The sequence below is a fragment of the Talpa europaea genome, assembly GCF_964194135.1.
Source record: "Talpa europaea genome assembly, chromosome: 6".
Classification (NCBI taxonomy): Eukaryota; Metazoa; Chordata; class Mammalia; order Eulipotyphla; family Talpidae; genus Talpa; species Talpa europaea.
Window position 1 is genome coordinate 13,777,688 of NC_140072.1, and position 14,431 is coordinate 13,792,118.

A 14,431-nucleotide genomic window follows, 5' to 3' on the forward strand; every position below is an offset into this window, starting at 1 on the left:
GACGAGCCCCAAGAGCCGGCCCCGCAGATGCCCCCTCGGGTCTTCGACTCGCCTCGGCGGCCCCCGCGCCCCGGGCCCGCGCGGTCACCTGTGCGCCCCGGAGGGCGGGCGGGGCGGCCGGGCCGGGAGGCGGGACTTGGCGCGGCGGGCGCGGGCCGGGGGTGGGGCGAGGGCCGGGGGCGGGGGCCGGCGCCCCGCGGGGAGCCCGGCCACGTGACGCCGCATCCCGGCCGGGCCGCAGGCGGGGAGCCGCGAGCTGGCGGCGGGAGCCCGCGCGGCGCAGGACCGGCCGTCGGGGCCGCAGGACGCCGGCCCGGGCGCCCATGCCATGGAGAAGCTGGCGGCCGGGCTGGCGGGCCTGCGCTGGAGCATGGGCGCCTTCCCGCTCGACCTCATCGTCAGCCGCTGCCACCTGCCCACGCTCGCCTGCCTCGGGCCAGGTACCGGGGTGCAGGGAGGGCTGCGGGGGCTCCGCGGGGACCCTCCCGGCAGGTGCTAGCGGGGTCGTGGAGAGGCTGCTCCCCCTCTCCTGGGCCCGGCGGGGGCCCGGCTCGCCCCCGGCGCGCCTTCCCGGGAAGCCGAGGGTCCTCGAGCCGGGGGTCCGCTCTGCCCGGGCCCGCCGATGGCACCGGACACCACCCGGGTCCGCGGCCGGGCCCTGCGGAGTCCCACGGCCAGGCTGCCGCCCGGAGCTTGACGAGCCCCGCGCCCGCCCCGTCGGTGCACCTCCTGGCCCCGCCGCTCGCCGGACCCCGGCCCGGGCCGCGCCCCCCTGCGTCTCTTTGTCTCCGGCCTCTCACCTCCATCCTCCGCATCTCGGGGTCCGGGCGCTGCCTTCCCACGCCGCCACCCCCAGCCCGCTCCGCCTCCGCCCGGCCCGCGCTCGCCCCGCCCGGCGCGTCCGAGGAGCGGCCCCGGGTCCTGGGGGCGGGCGGGCCCCTCCGGGGAGCCCGCGTGAGGGGGTCGGCCCGCCGGCGTGACGTCCGGCCCCCGCCCTCCCCCCCCAGGTCGCCCCACTTCCCCCGGGGCCCAGCGCCCCGGCTGCTCTGCCGACGGGGCCGGCGCGGCCGGGAGGGGCCGCCCGGGGCGAGGGGCCGCTGGGGACGGGGGCTGCGCGGCGGGGGGAGGGGCGGGCGCCGGGGCTGGCAGCCAGGCCGGGGGTTTTGTGTGCGAGAAGAATAGGGGTTTGGCCCGCGTTGGCACGCTCGCTTCCCTGAATGCTAATGGGCCCCGGCCCCCGGCTCCCCTCCCGGGCGCGCAGCCCCGCCTCGCCCGGGCGCCGCGCTCTGGGCACCGTCGGCCGCAGCTCGTGGCGGCGTTGGGCGCCGTGGCACGTCCAGGCCCCCCGGCGGGGAAGGGTGCCCGCAGCCGGCGTCTTTCTCGCCCCACGGTCTCGGGATCGCCAGCTTGGGGTGCCCAGCAGCCGTGTCAGCGGCGAGGCCGCGCGCCTGCGGGGCCTGCGGGGCCTGCGGGGCCTGCGGGTGCTCGGCTCTGGGGCCCGCCGGGCGCTTCCCGCACCTCCGCGTGCCAGCCCTCCCCGGGTCCCTGCGGAGGTGCCCAGCCTGGGCCGGGCCCTGTGGGTTCCTTCACACCTGTAGCGCCCACGTTGTCTCCCGCATCGCACCCCGTGAGAGCAGGTAGTTTGTTCTTCCCACTGGGCTGCAGCCCCCTGGGGAAGGGCCTCCTCCTTCACGGAGCACAGCTGGCAGAGCAGGGCAGTGAGTGTGCAGCCCGTGTGCGCCCGGCCGCCTGTGCCAGCCGGACTGTGGTCCCGTGTGTGTGATCAAAGTGTGTCTTCCAGTCTCCAAGCTTCCCGTGCGCCTGTGCATGCCGGAGGGCCCCTGCTGGGACCGTGGGGCCGAGCTGTGTCACTGGGGTGACAGGCGAGTGGCTGTGCTGACTCCACTCTTGGTGACCGTGACCCATGGTTGTGGGTGCGCGCCCTGTGGAAGGATGGGCTGGGGGGTGTCAAGAGGACACTGTCCTGCAGGGCAGGACGGCTGCCTCTGCCCCAGAAGGTGAGGCGTTGAAGAGGACGTCTCCGTTCCCCCCACCAACACACACATGCGCACACACACGCACACACACATGCACACACACATGCACACACACAGTGGGTGCCAGGCCCTCAGTAAAGGTCCTGAACACTTTTCCTCCCCACCCCTATACCCACTTGTACAGTCTTCATGGACACCCCAGCTTTCAGAGTAACTCTTTTCCCATCTGTTGGTGGGGTGTGGGGAGGGGAGAAGTTTAAAAACTTGTGTCTTGGAGGGGCCTGGAAGCAGCATTCCCCACCCCCACCCTGCCCACCAGCTGCAGCCAGGAGACAGCTCCGCTGGCCTCCTGGAAGCTGGGCCAGCCTTGCCTGCTCGCCTGCTTCCCTGGAAACCGTTGCTGGGTTTGGAGCCTCCCGGCCCAGACCCCTCCTAACACCTCTGCCCCAGCTCAGCTTTCGCTAGGTCTAGACCCCCACCCCCTCCTTAAGTCTACCTCCCCAGGCATCATCACTTTGTTCCCCCAAGCCTGGGAGAATGAAGGCTGTGGGAGAGACAAGCCAAGAAGCAACTCTTCTGAGATGGGGCTGGGGGCATCTGAGACTCACCCCCTGTTTGAAGATGAGGTTCCCCTGAATGCAGAGACCGCCTGTGGCAGTGGGTGAAAAGGAACAGCGATGACAGAGCCAGGAACCAGCTCCTCTAAGCCCTGCCATTCTCCTGACCTAGGCGATAGATGACTCTGGGGGAGCCCTCGCAGCCAGGACCCACACCCGCAGCCCCTTCTCAGCCAACTCCGTTCACCCAACAGGGTCCTCGTGGCCTGGCCTAGGCAGTGACTGGGGCTAAGAATCCTGCTGAATGAACTCAGGTGGTGCTGAGGCCCATCTCAAGGGTGTCCTGCTCAGAGTCTCCCTCACCCCCACCCCCACCCCCACCCCGAGTTTGCTGCTCTCAGTGAGAGCCCAGCACCTGCCACTACTGCCTCAGACGTGGCCTGTATTCTGAGTTCATGTCTCCTCCCACCTCCCCATGGGTCTAAGGGTTCCTGGAGGGCAGGGCTGGGCTCGTGCCCCGGGAGCTCCTGCCCCCAGCACAGGGCCTGGGACAGCAGGCACTCGGACTGAATGATGAATGAAGGATGGCGGCCTGGCTGTTTGCTGGGGTGCCATCAGGAACCAGAGCCCCAAGAGGCAGGGCCTGATTTAACTGCCCCGAGGCCGCAGCCGGCAGCCTGCTGTCCCTCCGGCATGGCTGACCTGGGCGGGGATCCTGGGGAGCTGTCCTCAGACACGGTCTTGGTGAGGAGGCGCAGAGGTTACCCTGCCTATTCTTTCTGCCCCTCCTGATGTTTTTCCTTCCCTTTGGCTTCTATCCTCCCTTTCCCTTCCCAGGAGAGTATGCCGAGGGCGTCAGTGAGCGAGACATCCTGCTTATTCACTCCTGCCGGCAGTGGACCACAGTAACAGCCCACACCCTGGAGGAGGGCCACTATGTCATCGGACCCAAGATTGACATCCCCCTGCAGTACCCAGGTGTGCCCAGCCAGGGACAGATGGCATAAAGCTTATGGGGGGGAGTGTGGGCAGGAGGGGGGGGGCTGGGGAAGGGGGAGGGGTTGGTGACCTGCTTCCCTGAAGCCGCAGGCCTGAGCTAGAGCAGGGTGGACAGGGTAGTGGCAACGTGGTGGCCCTGCTGAGTGAGGGCCCAGTGGTTTGCATGTGCTCCTGGAGCCCTGGGTTTCTGGAGAGGTGACTCCCAGGATTGCAAACCTGGATTCACATTTTATGTCAAATAGATTTTAAACTAGTGATTAAAAAATATACCTTAAAAAAACTACACATCAAGCCTTCGCCCTAATTGGAGAGCTTCAGTGTATACCTTGAGCTGCCTTTTAGCCTTTTTTTGAACACACCCTCCAGGAGAAGGTCTCCTGCCAGCATCTTCTCAGCGTTGTGCAACCAAAAAACTTTAGAAACAAAGAGAGGCTCAGGTTGATTATCCGGCTGCATCAACTCTGATCCTATTTGTCCCATTTTTTGTGTGAAACTCATTGTGTTCATTGATTGACTTTAAAACTGAATGTTAACATCTCAGAGTTTGAAAGATTATGCTCATGAGCTTCAACTTTGATCAGTTTTATGCATGATGTTAATTTTCTAAAAAAGATTGTATCTGAGGAAAAGATTCTGCTGCTAGAAAAACCAAGTGTAGCCCTTTCATTTTGCACCTGATGAAAAGGGTCTAAGAAGGAAGTGACTTGTCCAGGGTCACAAGCTAGAAAGTCAGAAGCCAGGTGTCCTGAACTGAGCTGGTGTACTCTGTCTGGCACCAGGTGTGCAGGATTACTGCCCTCTGAGGGAAGGTGGGGCCACCAGTCTCCCAGCCTGAGCCCAGGACACCCCAGCTCCTGCCTATTAATACGAGCTGCATTCCAGACACTGGGCCAAGCATTGCCTTCATTTCATCCTCTCGGCAAACCCGTGAGAAAGTCTGATCAACTTCATTTAACACACATGGAAACTGAGGCTCAGAAGCCTCAGTGCACCTTCTGTCCTATGTTTTTCATTACAACCCCGCCCCCCCAATGGTTGGGAATCCCCTGAGCTGGAGAGACTCCCAGTCCCATCCTCACAGGTACACTTTCCCCTTCTGGCCCTGCCTGAGTCTCCCCTGAGCCGGTAAATAAGGTCCAAGCCTCTGACACAGCTTCAGCTTTTTTTTTTTTTTTTTTTTTAAGAATTATTTATTTATTTCTACAAGCACTGGGTACAGTCAGAAGCACGGGAGGGTGAGAGAATTCACCAGAGCCAGAGCAGGGAGCAGAGCAGGCAGAAGGACCGAAGACACTGCTGAGGGGAGCAGCGGGCGGCAGGAGAGGTCTGCGCGCCATGTGGGACCCTCCTCGGGTGGCCGGGGAGCAGCCGGGGATCGAACCGGCGCCGCAGAAGCTGCGGGCAGCCTCGCAACCCAGCGCTCAACCGCTGCGCCACCGGGGAGGCCCAGCTTCTGCTCTTTATAACAACCTCGTGCAGCTGGCACCCCCATGTAGCCCCCAGACCCCTTAAAACAGTGAGGAAACTATCTTAACAGCTTTTCTGACCTGGTTCTGTCCTGGCCTGGGCGCCTCTAGCAAGAACTGTCCAAGCTGGATGTTTCCCGCCCTGGTATCAGGCCGTGGCCCCGGGAGAAGTCTCAGCTCATCTTCTTGGGCTGAAAAGTGCCGGTTGGGAGAGTCGCTGCTGACCGAGGCGCGACGGGCCGGCGGCCGCTTCACTCGGGATCCGGGGAACCTGCGCGGAGCCCCGGGTGTCCAGGGCCCAAGGCCCCCAGCCCTTCCTGCCGCTCCCACTGGTGCCCCCTCCACTGCGTGTCCGTTTGGGGGGTGACAGCTGCCTGCAGGGGCCTCGCGGCCAGTCCTTCTTTGCGGTGGGCTTGGGGGAGGGGAGGCCGAGGCCCCGGGGGGCCGGGAGGGGCTGGGGGGGGCGAGTTAACGCTGCGAGCCTGGGGCGGGCGCGGATTCCGCCTAATGAATTAACAATGACACGGGAGCCGCCGTGGGGGCGGGGGAGGGGAGGGGAGCGGAGGGCGATGGCGCCCCGGGCCACCCGGGCTCCCCCCAGGCAGCCCCCCACGGGCCCAGCCCGATGGCCCGACGGCCCCCTGCGGTGCGGGGCGCCCCTGGGTGTTGCGCGCCCCCCGCCGTTCTGCCCCGGGAAAACTGGAGCCCAGAGGTTCTTTTGCCCTCGGGCACCGGCTTTTGGTAGCAGAATTGGGGTTCGGCCCCTCGCCCGTCTTCGGAGCCCCTGGGTCCGCCCGTCATTCTTCGCGGGGCGCTGCCGCGGACGCGCGCGGGCGGGAGGGGGCTCGAGGCTCCGCGTCCGAAAGGCCCCCCTGGCGGTGGGGCAGCTCCGACGCGCCCGGCGGGCCAGGGGAGAGCAGGCCCCCAAATGCGGGGACCTCGTTAAGGGGTGCAGGAAGGAAGCTGCCCCCGTGGGCCGCAGCGGGAGGAAGAGGCTTCCAGGGGCGGCGGCCCCCCGGGAGCTCCCCCTTCCTCGCTCCCGGCCGCGATGACCCGGGCTGCGCGCAGGGGCGGCGCTGCTGCCATGGTTACATCGATCTCCCGGCCGCATCCTCCCCGGCTCCGGCCCCACTCGGCTCCAGCACTCCCCACAGGGGCAGCGGCGTTTCTCCCGGCCTGGCTGGGGGCGGGGGAGTCGGGGGAGGGGGTGTGGGGGGGTGGGGTGGGTGTGTGTGTGTGTGTGTGTGTGTGGAGCTGGTGGAGGAGGGGCTGGGAATACTCGCTGTTGGGTGATGGGGGACCCTGCCTCCTGCCACTGGACCCCTGCTCCTGCCCAGGCCCCTCCCCAGGTTCACCCCTGCTGCCCTCGGGGCTGTGGCACACCCTAGACCCCTTCCTGAGGGTCTCAGAGTGGCTAAGGCAGGAGGAGGGGGCTCCCTCCGGCTTTCTCCTGTGCATCTTCTCTTTCTTGGATCATTTCTCTTCCTCTTCTAGGTGTCGCTGCAGCAGGCGAGATGCCCTGGGCCTCTGCTTTCACACTCTGCACTAAGGGGTCTTAATCTGGGCTTCTGACAGGATTTGGGGGCTCCAGGACCTGTCGCGCCAGATGTGAAGGGCTGTGTGTGTGTTCACGCTAGGATCGGGCCCAGGCATGTTTCCGGGAGGAGAGCCCCGGAGTGTGAGGACCCTCGGCCCTTCAGTCCCCTGGGCTGGCTTGCCTGCCGGCAGCTGATGCCTCCTGTGGCCTGGTGTCCTCAGTCTGCACTTCTGACCAGGGCTCCAGGCCCTGCACCCACACGCTCACTATCCTGGGGCACCACCTAGAGGCAGGCCTGCCCGGCAACATGTTTCCAGTTGGGGTTAACAGCTCTGCCCTCTCTGTTCCAGGCTGGTGGACTAAGCACACCACCCTTGGCCCTTCCTCCCCTGCCACCCCCTCACCTGTCACTCAGTCTGATGAGGTCCCCTTGAAGTATTTTTTTTAAGATTTACTTATTTATGCATATAAGAACTGGGGTGTAGGATGGAGGTGCGGGGGGTGTGGGGGGGTGAGAGGATTCACCAGAGACAGAGTGGGGAGCAGAACAGGCAGACTGACTGAAACACACTGCTGAGGGGAGCAGTGGGTGAGACGAGAGAGGTCTGCGCCATGTGGATAGCTTCCTGGCCGGGGATCGAACTCGTGCTGCAGTGGTCGTGGACATCTTAACCCCTTGTGCCACCAGGGAGGCCCCCCTTTAAGTATCTTTTGGTCTGCTTGTTTCTTGCCCTTCCCTCTGCCTTTGCCCTGCTCTTCTCTAGAATCCAGTACTGGTCACTTCCCTGAATGGTCTCCCAGTTATCTTTGTAAAGTTTCAACTTTGAGCTCTGTGTTTCCTTGCTCAGAACACAGCAATGGGTCTCATTTCTTACCGAATAAAGTCCTTCTGTCTTAGCCTGGCATTCAAAACCTCTCACACCCGGTTGCTGTCTCTTTACCTCATGTCACCTCCCTCCTGGAGTCCTGCCCGCCAGGCACTCACCATCTTAGGCCGCAGCCTGCTTTCCTATGTCTGTCTTTGCTCATGTGATTTCTTTCATGTGGACTGTCCATTCTCTAAATCTCTTTTCATTCTCAGGGTGCAGCTCAGTGGCCCCTCAGACTCTGCCAGGAAGGCTTACCCCAACTTAGCCGTCCTCTACCTCTTTTTTTCACGAGTCTGTTGCAGCACGTGACATCATCCCGCCATCACTGGGGCTCACAGTCACACCCACCGTATGTGATTTCCTTGAGAGCAGACTGTATTTTATCCAGATTAGCACCCACTGTCAGGCCTAGCACAGTGTCTGGCACACAGTGGGTGTTCTGTAAATGTTTGTAGAGTGAATACGTGACAGAAGCCACCAACAGGAAAACTGCAGAAGCTAGGGTCACCTTGTCTTCTCTCAGCTGCTGTCTCCGCTTCTGTACAGGACTCATCCTACTGAGTAAGGCCTGAGAAGAGGTCATCCATTTAGGTGCCAGGGCAGTTGGCAGCCAGTGTTTGTGCTCATGTAGCTGGACACATAAAAGGTGTGCAGCTGGTTAGGGGAGACATGGTTTACACAGGATGTCAGCTGCATGGGTTATCATCATCCTTTAAAATATGTGTCTCATGACAGTATCTACTGGATCAGCGAAACAGTCCTAGATGCAGGTTGAGGAGGCCTCACCCAAGGGAGGCAGCTTTGCTGGGCATGGAATAGAGGCTTCTGGGACAGGGAGGCTGGATGTTGGTTTAGGACAGGGTTCTGGGACAGAGCTAGGGTCTGAGTGGCTCTCCTGGGGCCTCCAAGGCCTGGGGCTGGGCCGCTGGCCTGCTCAGTACTTTGGTGTAGATAAGCAATCCAAGGAGCCAGCCCCAGGGAGGGCCTGTGATCATCTGCTCCAAAACCCTCATGTGAGGACCCAGATGGGAATGGACTTGCACAGGGGTGCAGTAAATCAGGGGGTAGGGACCAAGCCAGGAGCCAGCATCCTCAATGCCACACCGATGTTTGGTTAGAGACAACTGTGTTCAAGTGTCTGGGTACAGGCAGCTCTAGGGCTCATAGCTCTGGGCAGGCAGCTCCTGGCCTCACTGTATACTCGCAAGCGCTTCACAGGTGTGGGTTGGGCTCTAGTTGCTAAGATCTGTGCTCACCTCCCACAGAGGCGTGAGCCAGATGACCAGCCCCTTCCATCCCATGCTGGCTAAAATCTGCTTTTCTGTCCACCTGAGTTTCAGAGCGCCTGGCTGAGATGAGGGTAGCAAGAAGCAGGGACTGTGCAGGCCAGGTTCTCAGCAAGCATGGAGTCCCTGCACAGCCTGTGTTTCCTCCTGCACAGGGAAGTTCAAGCTCCTAGAGCAGGCCCGGGACGTGCGGGAGCCGGTGAGGTACTTCAGCAGCGTGGAAGAGGTGGCCAGTGTCTTCCCCGACCGCATCTTTGTGATGGAAGCCATCACCTTCAGTGTCAAGGTCAGTCTTTCCCGGACCAGGCGTGCTGCTCCCACCTTCCCCCTTCCCTTAGGGGTGACCTGGACCCTAGCCGGAGGGGTGCCAGTAGGGTCCAGGAGACAAGCTCTCATAGTGTGGCCACTGGTTGTCCCTAAAGGGCTTTGGCACAGTTGGGATTGTCACAGCGCTGGATATCCGTGCACTGGATGGAGAAACTTCCTGCAAAAGGTGGTGGAACAGGAGGCAGTGTGTGTGGAGGCTCATGGCCTTTTGGGGCTGCCTGCCTTAGCATTTGCCAGGAGCTGTGGTAGTTGTACTAGGTGCAAATGTATGCAGGTAGCTCTTTACTGTGTGCAAACCCCTTTCACATCGGTCACCCCCTATCTCTCACAGTCACCTTGTTGAATGGATAGGGCATGTCCAAGTTGTAAAGATGTTAGGAAAAGCCATTTATTGACTAATTTCCAAGTATACATAGTCTACATAATTTCACTGTGTACACAGTCTATTTAATGCTTATAGCAACTGTCCCAAGGAAATTATTTCATGACATAATTAAGGCCCTGGAGGTAACTCATCTGAGGCCAGGGCGAGGGGGGATTGGGGGGGGGCTCTTCAGGGTGGAAAGTGGTTCTCCTGACCCCTCACACCCCCTCATCCCTTGCGCTCCATCTGGGCTCAGTCAGTCCTGGGAAGGCTCCAAGAGGAGGCGGCCCTCCTGGGTCCCGGAGGACCTGGCACGGCTGGCTTGCCCTAGGGCCCTGGCTGAGGCCTGCCCTGTCTCTGGGGTCCCCAGGTGGTGTCGGGTGAGTTCAGCGAGGACAGCGAGGTGTACAACTTCACGCTGCACGCGGGCGACGAGCTCACGCTCATGGGCCAGGCGGAGATCCTGTGCGCCAAGACCACCAAGGAGCGCTCGCGCTTCACCACGCTGCTGCGCAAGCTGGGCCGGGCCGGGGCGCTGGCCGGGGTGGGTGGCGGCGGCGGCCCGGGGAGCACGGGGGCTGGGGCCGGCGGCGGGGGCGCCAGGCCCCTCAAAGGCAAGATGCCCTGCCTCATCTGCATGAACCACCGCACCAACGAGAGCCTGAGCCTGCCCTTCCAGTGCCAGGGCCGCTTCAGCACGCGCAGCCCGCTGGAGCTGCAGATGCAGGAGGGCGAGCACACGGTGCGCGCCATCATCGAGCGCGTGCGCCTCCCGGTGAACGTGCTGGTGCCCAGCCGGCCGCCGCGCAACCCCTACGACCTGCACCCGGTGCGCGAGGGCCACTGCTACAAGCTGGTGAGCATCATCTCCAAGACCGTGGTGCTGGGGCTGGCGCTGCGCCGCGAGGGCCCCGCGCCGCTGCACTTCCTGCTGCTCACGGACACGCCGCGCTTCGCGCTGCCGCAGGGCCTGCTGGCCGGGGACCCGCGCGTCGAGCGCCTGGTGCGCGACAGCGCCTCCTACTGCCGCGAGCGCTTCGACCCCGACGAGTACTCCACCGCCGTGCGCGAGGCGCCCGCCGAGCTCGCCGACGACTGCGCCAGCCCGCGCCGCGCGCGCCTCTGCCTGCCCGCGCCCCCGCGCGCCCCCGCGCCCCCGCGCGCCCCCGCGCCGCCCGGCGACGGCGACCAGGAGTACGTGAGCCCCGAGTGGGCCGGCGCGCCCGAGCCCGCCGCGCCGCCCCCCGAGATCCCCTACGAGGAGCTGTGGACGCACCAGGCCGCCGAGGGCCTCGCCGAGGGCCACGCGCGGCCGCCCCCGGGGCCCGACCTCATCTCGTTCGGGGCCTCCGGCTCGCCCCGCCAGGAGCCCGAGGCGCCGCCGCCTCCCGTGCCCCCCAAGTCCGAGGCGGTGAGTAGCGCGCAGAGCGGGGCTCGTGGGAGCCTCTCTCCTGCAGGAGGTGGCGGCCCGGGCTGGGGGCGCGCATGTTTGGGCCTAGATGCAAAGTGGGGGCCCCTTGCTGTCCCAGCCGCCAGCCCCGGGGAGGGTTTGTGCCGACGGTGCCAGGAAGGCGGCATTGGGAGGCGGGGGGACAGGACGCCAGCGCGTCCTCAGCCACAGATAATTGGAGGTGAGTCTAGAGCGGTGTTACTATCCAGAAACTTCTGTGCAGCGGGACTCGTAAATCTGTAGAATTAAAGAAGGTTCCACGACGCAGTAGGCTTCGAAAAGGGTCGCTGCCCTCCCCGCCGGCGCCCCGGCGGGGTGTAGTAAAGGCTCTGACAAGTCCTGCACCACCCGCGCTTAGCTGCCTCTCCCCAGGGCGCTGCTCCACAGACCGCGGGCACCTCCCAGCCTCCCGCGAGTCGGCTCCGGGTACTTGAGCTGCAAGGAAGGATCCAGACGGCAGACGCTTCCTTTCCTTTCTCCCTCTGCCGGGTTAAATTTTTCTTTTTTTTAAAGATTTATTTATTTATACAAGCACTGGGCACAGTCAGAAGCACGGGAGGGTGAGAGAATTCACCAGAGCCAGAGCAGGGAGCAGAGCAGGCAGAAGGACCGAAGTACACTGCTGAGGGGAGCAGCGGGCGGCAGGAGAGGTCTGCGCGCCATGTGGGACCCTCCTCCTGTGGCCGGGGAGCAGCCGGGGATGGAACCAGCGCCGCAGAGGCCGCGGGCAGCTTCGCAACCCAGCGCTCAACCGCTGCGCCACCGGGAAGGCCCTGCCGGGTTATTTTTGATCTACTTCCACGCTCCTACACTCAGGGTGGCTTTCCAAGGCGATAGGAGGCGCTGTCTGTGTCGTGCTCCCTGCATGAGAGAAACGGGCTGCAGAGCCCGGAAGGGGGGAGGGGCGGGGGAGCAGTTGAGGTGTCAGGTAAGGTAGCCTCTGCCCAGTGGGTGAGGTGTCAGTCCCCGACACCCCGGGGACAGCGGGACAGCTCCTGAGGACGGGGGTGGAGTCCTGGCCCTCTGCTTGCAGGTGAAGGAGGAGTGCCGCCTGCTCAACGCCCCGCCTGTGCCTCCCCGGGGTGGCAATGGCAGCAGCCGGCTCTCGGGCAGCCCCCCGGTGCCCCCACGCTTCCCCAAGCTGCAGCCTGTCCACTCACCCAGCTCCAGCCTCTCCTACTACTCCTCCGGCCTCCAGGATGGGTGAGCCCCTTCCTTTTCTTGGCGGTGGGTCCTCCTAAGGCCGATGGAGGCACGGGAGGGCTGAGGGAACCGGTGCCGAGGAAGAGGATGACTAAAGGGAGGGGTGGGAGGCTGTCTTGGGGGTTCTTCGGAGGGCGCAGGTGCCTGAGCACTAGCTGAGGAAGAGGGCGCTGCTGTCTCGGGCCTGGGAGTCGGGCCCAGTCAGTCCCTGGGGCTGCCACCTTCCTGCTCAGTTCGCTTCCTGAATGCTGAGGATCGGGTGGGCGCGTTTGTTCTGGTGTCCTCCAGTCTGCGACTCTGCCACAGGGCGGGCTGCGCCTCGCTGTTTAAAAAATTGTGTCCTTCGGTTTAGTTTGTCTTTCCTGGGGGTCTCAGGCCTGGAGGCTGGGGTGCAGGTCAGTGTTGCTGAGATCGCGTGGTGGCCCGCGTGGTGGCCGCTGTGCCCTGGCAGAGGGTAGCTTGCTGCGTGTGTGACTGTGACGCCGTTGGCTCTCCTTGCTCCGCCTCACCTTCCCGCATCCGTCTGTCTCTGCCCACAGGGTGGGCTCCCGCAGTGGCAGTGGCTCTCCGTCGCCGGATGCCTACTCCCTCTATTGCTACCCTTGCACCTGGGGAGACTGCAAGGTGGGCGAGTCCTCTAGCCGCCCACCCCCGGGACCCCTGCCCTCGACCACGCAGCCCAGCCAGGCCTCCTGGGTCCTCGCAGAGCCCCTGAGCAGTCGAGCTGCCTCCCTCTTGGGGACTGAGAGCCCTGTCAAGACCTACCACAGCTGCCCGCCTCTGTTCAAGTCTGCTCACCCCCAGAAACGCTTTGCTCCTTTTGGAGCTCTCAACCCCTTTTCCGGGCCTGCCTACCCCTCAGGCCCTGCGGCGGCCTCCTCTTCTGGGCCCACAGCCACCTCGGGGCCCCTGGCTACCTCCAGCCCTGCTTATTCCCCAGGCCCAGGCTCTCCAGGCCAGACTTATGCAGCTGCTCCCACCTCCTCCTGCCCTACCTCCTCCTCCTCTTCCTCTGAGTGGCAGGAACCAGTCCTGGAGTCCTTGGATCCCTTTGAGCTGGGGCAGGGCAGCTCTCCAGAGCCCGAGCTGCTGCGCTGTCAGGAGCCCAGAGCTGCGGGGGCATCTGGGCCTGGACCCTGTCTTTCACCACTTGGCCCTCCCAAGGCCTTTGAGGCTGAAGGTTTGGTGCTACGGCAGGCCCCTGCCCCACTGTCACCAGCGGCCCTGCAGGGGCCGGAGGCAGGCGGAACTCGACTCCTTCTCACCCAAGGGCGCCTGGAAGGGCCTCCTGCCAGTCCTCGGGATGGTGCTGCAGGCTGGGGAGGCCGGGATGCATCCTCCTGGCAGCCCCCCGCTGACCTGTCTGCACTCTCCCTGGAGGAAGTCTCTCGAAGTCTGCGTTTCATCGGGCTCTCAGAGGATGTGGTGAGCTTCTTCGCCCGAGAACGCATTGATGGCAGCATCTTTGTCCAGCTCAGTGAGGACATCCTGGCTGACGACTTCCACCTCACCAAGCTGCAGGTCAAGAAGATCATGCAGTTCATCAAAGGCTGGCGGCCCAAGATCTGACCTTCCCCATGGGCAGCTGCACAACTTGGCAGGCTGGCCAAGAGGCCCTGGGGCCAGCCGCGGCTGCAGGGGCAGCACTCCCGGAGCTGGGGAGAAGGGATGCCAAGACTGAGGCTGCTAGGCTGCCAGAGTGACTCCAGGGAGACACACTTGGAAATGGGGTCCTCTGGGGCCAGGCCCCTGCGTGGAACGTCTTGCCTTCGAGGGGGGAAGGACTGGAGGCACCACTGCCATGTGGGCCTGGTGACTCTTGCCATGATTCCCAGGCAGGAGGGTGAAAGCTGGCCTTCATGGTGCCCTCACCCCTTCGCAACCCCTGCTGCGGAGCTTCAGACATCTTGCACTTCTTGAACTTGTAGGTTCAGGTTAGAGACAGGGAGGAGGGTCCGTAACCTAAGCACAAATTCCCCAAGTGTCTTCTCCTTTGCGCTCTGTGGGCATTTGGTGGACGCTGCCTGAGTCAGAGTGGTGATTCCTGATCTCTGGGGTGCCCTTCCTTCCCCCTGCTGCTCCACCACGACGCAGGGCCAGACCCTGAGCACAGAAATGTCAAGTGCAAGCCTGTGCCCCCGCACTGCTGAGGCTCTGCCTCTGGGTTCTGGCTCGTGGAAGGGCACAGCTCTGCTGTTGACCTACCGATCTCCTTAGGGAGGCAGATGCACCCCCACGCGCTGTGCCTCTAGCACCCTCACTTCAGCCCTGAGCTCCAGCCAACTGGCCCTCCATCCTGCCAGGGTGGGTCCCGTCCGGGATGATTGTGCCACCATGGAAGAGCAGATTGTGGGCAGCTGCTCCTTGATTCGAGAG

At 63.6% G+C, this 14,431-nt stretch overlaps 1 protein-coding gene across 1 annotated transcript; it reads left to right on the plus strand.

Moving 5' to 3' along the window:
• Positions 1-328: 328 nt before the first annotated feature.
• On the plus strand, positions 329-13,624 carry GAREM2 (GRB2 associated regulator of MAPK1 subtype 2; the record flags this gene model as incomplete). The annotated part of the gene is made up of 6 exons (XM_084235327.1): positions 329-440; positions 3,392-3,532; positions 8,867-8,997; positions 9,773-10,813; positions 11,886-12,055; positions 12,595-13,624. 6 exons carry the CDS (start codon positions 329-331, stop codon positions 13,622-13,624), a joined length of 2,625 nt encoding a protein of 874 aa, XP_084091453.1.
• Between the last annotated feature and the right edge of the window lie 807 nt (positions 13,625-14,431).